The 4,772-nt window shown below is 40.3% G+C and overlaps 1 protein-coding gene across 1 annotated transcript; it reads left to right on the top strand.

Annotated features, from left to right (window-relative positions):
• Positions 1–498: 498 nt before the first annotated feature.
• On the top strand, positions 499–4,458 carry LOC109484811 (melatonin receptor type 1A-like). Its single transcript, XM_019788172.1, has 3 exons — positions 499–568; positions 3,274–3,815; positions 4,180–4,458. Exons 1-3 carry the CDS (start codon positions 523–525, stop codon positions 4,456–4,458), a joined length of 867 nt encoding a protein of 288 aa, XP_019643731.1. The 5' UTR covers positions 499–522.
• The last annotated feature ends 314 nt before the right edge of the window (positions 4,459–4,772 follow it).

The raw sequence follows: 4,772 nt of genomic DNA, 5'->3' as shown, positions 1-4,772 counted from the left end.
TCCATAGAACGATTAGAACGCATTTTGCCCTAGCCGCGTGCACCGCTTTTGAAAATTCGAATACAGAATTCGGACGTTGGAATTGATGTTGGAATTGATCTCTCTTTTTCTTTTTGGTTTTCGCTCATTTCACATTGAGAGGCGTGTTTTCTTGGGTGGGTATGACATAAACAAAATACAACACGGTGTCCCAGCCCTCCCCCGGATCGGATCTCCCTCCGGCCTTCGGCCGATCCGACGCGCGGTCAGGCTGGTACCTCGGGCGATACGGAATACCCCGTGTTGCATTCTATATGTAGGCTGGTTCTAGCTATTTATGGATGGTACCCATAAAATGAAGAAATGCCTGACGTAGCTTGTTCAAACGATTCAAGTATGACATGATGACGAAGATGTTCTAATGAAATGGCAGTAAATATCAATATTTCAAGTTTTAACTTTCAACATATTGCAGTGTCATTTGTATCTCCTACTGTGATCTTAAACAGGCGTATTAACGTGAAGAGGGAATGATTCTTCACAATGGAGATAAGTGGCTGGATGTACGTCGTCGTCGTCATCCTGGGAAGTAATCAGGTTTCTATTGTTATCTTTTTATTCCTCTGCGGTCTATTTAATATCTTTCCTTTTGTCCGTTACAACGCATCCAGATGGCTAATTGAAGAATCCCCTGTAACTATCATGATATTTCTTTAAATTCAATTTCAAGACGGGTGGTAGCCAAATCAGATTGCAATGGCTATTGATAAAAAAGATAACCAGATCATTGTGTCTTACTAATGTTGCGTTACTAAGGTCATATTTAAAAAATAAAATCATTTATAAAGTCTTTGACATACTTGGGGTCAGATAGCAATGTTGTGTTTAGTTTCCAATAACCACGACCCCTCTGGTATTCGGAAAGAGTAATTGATAGTAATACCAGGTTATGATCTGACCTTAGTCTACTTCCAATTTTTGCGTGGGATAACCTCGGGAGCATGGAAAACGAGATGAGAAAATAATCTATTCTACTAGCTATAGCCTGTTCATTTCGTCGCCATGTGTATCGGGCTTTTATATATAGGTTTTTATATCACCAAATATCTAAAAGGTCCCATGTACTTATTATATCTAGAACTTTCTCTCGTGATTTGTGGTGATAATTATGCTCCCTCTGTCCTGCTCGATCTATTTTGATATCTAGAACAGTGTTGAAGTCACCAAGTATTATAAGATTTTCTATCAAAATATCTACATCTTGTATACCTTTCTCCACTCTCGCAAAACATTAGGATTTTCCGTATTAGGACCATACACATTAACTAAACAAAACCTGAATTCATCAATCGTTATATCAAGCAATATCCATCGACCGTCATCATTCCTTTTCTGTCATTGATTGTGTAGTTGAAGCCTTTCTTAAACAACACCAACACCCCTCTGCTATTACTTTTCCCATGACAAAAAACAATAGAGCCTTCCCATTCTGATGCCCACGTATTTTCATCGTTAGCTTCAGAGTGAGTTTCTTGTAGGCAAATGATTTCAAACGTTAAACAGCCATGTGAAAACTGCATTTCTTTGCGTCTATTCCCAATTCCGTTGCAATTAACATACCATGCCCAGAGCCGGTGTTCCGTGGCCAGGTGCATAAACAAGACATTCCGAACAGTCGCAGGGGCCATCAAGGCACTAATTAACCATTTAGTAGCATGTGCACGTGTGTACTCCATATCAAAACCAAACAAAAACAATATTAACATATCAAACCAGATCATAACATAAACAAAATCAATGATAATAATAATCAACATAGGAAATCAAAACACTATTTAACCATTTTGTAGTGTGTGTGTACTCAATACCCAAACTAGATAGAAATGATATGATAAAAGTAAACCAGATCATTGTACAAGCAAAGATGATAATAATGTTGATAAACAATAGATTGATAAAGAGAACGAAAAAGGTTCTGGCCCGGTGGATATGACACAAAGTCTTTTTCTTTCCTAGCGTTTTAATGGATATCTTTAATCAGCCTGTAAATTTCTTTAAAAAATATATGCAATAAACAACTGTACTTAGAACGATGTCGAAAAAATTACATGTGTTCTACGAACAATCACGACAGGTAGGTGTGCCGGACAGAAGACTGTCGTTACAAAACATTACATTGACTTCTACTCACAATAATTAACGCCTTCTACCCCGACTGGGACGCGGTCTTACGGTCCGCTTTGGTCCTTTCCCGCATTGCTGTTCATGTATTGTGTCGTCCAAGTCAGGGGCTGTGTCACCCTCCGGTTCCTTTTGCACATAGTCACTTTCCCGATCGTCTCGACTTTTTTTTGTCGCTCCTACTGTCTCTTTTGCTTTCCCGCTTTCCGCCTCTGGTTTGTCTCGCAACCATCTCCGTGGTATCTTCCAGTGTACAAGCGATTCCCCTTCTATCACCAGCCTGTCGCCTACAATGGATGCCCTTTCCCCTCGGCTTTTGCTCGCTTTAGAGCAGGGACAAGCTTACGTTTCCTGAGCTCCCGGACATTAGAGGGTACATCATCCGTAATGAAGATACGCTTGCCTTTAAACTTTGTTTTGTTTTTCCAAACTTTCTCCCTGTCAGATATGCAGGTGAAACGGGCGATGATTGGCCTATTTCTCTGTGGCTTTCTCAGTCTAATGTCATTACAAAACATTAAGACCGATGGACTGAGAGTTTACAATAGTCAATCTGGAAGATGAAACATACTTGATTGTTTCCAAACAAAAAGCTGTTATCGAACTTTTTTTTTTCAGAAATCAAATTCGAAGGACAAAAACAACATAAGGCTGTTTCTGTTTTAACTATCCCTATTGTTCTTGCAATTTGCCATTAAACCACTGCCCTATCAACATTTCCAGGCAGTTTTATACGGCATTTGTCCACACCCCTTCAGGTCAATACATTGAGCAGAGAATCTTTACAACAATTTGTTTTTAAATGCATGATGTAAGCATACAATTTGTCGCTTTCACACAGATTTTGAGCTCCATCACTTATTCGGTTCTTCCTATTCTTACATCTTATTCTCCGTTTTCGTACATTTGTACTAATAATTTTAATGAAACATTTTCCTCTGCTATATATACTTCTTTTGCCTGAATGCCATATTTTGTATTCTAACCCAACACATACCTCCGACTACAGATCGCTACAAATATCTTTATATACCTCTGATGTCTACTTTAAGAAACTGTTAAAAGCTTTGAAGATTTCACGTGTTCATGTTCATGTTTCATGTTGCCTTACAGTAATCATAGCAGTAACTCTGATTGGCTGTCTGCTCACCATCCTTGCCATCTGGACACGCCCAGTCCTGAGGAAGCTGGTCAACGTCCCTCTGGTCAGCCTCAGCTGTGCGGACATCATCTCCTCTATCTTTAGCGTCTCTCTGTTGATCCACACATATCTGCATCCCCAATGGGAACCGCTAGGGGCGCTGTGCTGGCTCCAAGCTTACATTACTATAGTTTTATGGGGGGTATCAAGCTGTCACATGGCATGCATCGCTCTTCAGCGGTACTTTATAGTCTGCACTAACAGTACACTTCTGAAGTCCACACGTGCATTGGCCATTATGCTCCTGATTACATGGTTAATCCCCTTTGTTTCATTTTTGCCTATTCACATTGTTGAAGAAGTAAAATTGGATCCAAAGTTGAAACGGTGTGGTATGGGAGCATCTACAAATTTATGGGGTAAGATGGTCCCAGCTATTCTTAATTTCTTTGGCCCGTTCATAGCCACTCTCATCTCGTACGCGCTCATTCGGTACAATGTGAAGAAGAGTAACGCACGTATATATAGGAGCTCATGCTTTACAAAATTTAAAACCATCGGTTTCACGCGTCACTCCGAGGAGAAAAGGAAGAGATTCTGTCACAGAAACTTCATCCACTAGAATGACAAATTCTACCAAAAAACTTGTTTCGATGGTGGATCCAAATTCTGGTCTAGCTGACCCAAATGGTACGAACGAGATGAGCAAAAGAACCGATCAGGCATATACAAGTGAACATGAGCGTGCTGAACATGACGAAAATCCATCATTATGTGATGGAAAAGAACAAGTAGAAACCTCTAATGGGCCGGCTTGTTCAACCAAAGATGCCTTAGCAACAGCTGTGTCAGATAGGGTAGGTACATACCAGGAACAGAATCGTGTTGTTCAGGGCAGTAGTTCTCCAAACAATGCCGCCGAAAGGCAGATCACCAGAATGATGATGACACTGTTTGTTGTGTACACAGTCTGCTGTGTGCCCTTGATAATGATGGCCATATTTTCCAGCCGAGTCCCATCAGAAGCTTTTACTGTTGGTCAGGTACTCATGGCTCTGAACGGCGCTCTGAACCCGATTATATACGGCCTTATGAACAGAAATATCCGTCAGGGGTATAAACATATCTGGGACAGTCTGCTTAACTCCATAAACTGATACCCGAAATAGCCAAGAAATTTCCGGGTAGTGGTTTGGGTTTTCATGGATGTACTGAAACTGTGGAGGGGATTGTAAGATGTAATATAATCAGGTTTTACACCAATGGATTTCTATACAATACTCTCGCACACGATTTTGGACACCCTGTTATGTGGCTGCGGCCTCAGATGCATTGGCTTGAAACAAAACGATTGAATTTACCATAAATTTACACTACCCAAAACAAAACCTCCATCTTGGAAGTAACTATATTCATTACTTAAGTTTGTAGCGGCCTTTGATATAATTTTTTTACAGACTATTTATTGACT

The sequence above is a fragment of the Branchiostoma belcheri genome, unplaced genomic scaffold (genome assembly GCF_001625305.1).
Source record: "Branchiostoma belcheri isolate BF01 breed outbred unplaced genomic scaffold, Haploidv18h27 scaffold70, whole genome shotgun sequence".
NCBI classification, from domain to species: Eukaryota; Metazoa; Chordata; class Leptocardii; order Amphioxiformes; family Branchiostomatidae; genus Branchiostoma; species Branchiostoma belcheri.
This window is presented reverse-complemented; position numbering and strand designations above follow the sequence as displayed.

What these genes read in the sequence shown, in the direction of transcription:
- LOC109484811 (XM_019788172.1), top strand. Translation starts at nt 523, where the DNA reads ATGGAGATAAGTGGCTGGATGTACGTCGTCGTCGTCATCCTGGGAA. An exon ending in CGTCGTCGTCATCCTGGGAA is followed by an intron (nt 569 to 3,273) that starts GTAATCAGGTTT and finishes GTTGCCTTACAG; the next exon opens with TAATCATAGCAGTAACTCTG. An exon ending in ACAATGTGAAGAAGAGTAAC is followed by an intron (nt 3,816 to 4,179) that starts GCACGTATATAT and finishes TACCAGGAACAG; the next exon opens with AATCGTGTTGTTCAGGGCAG.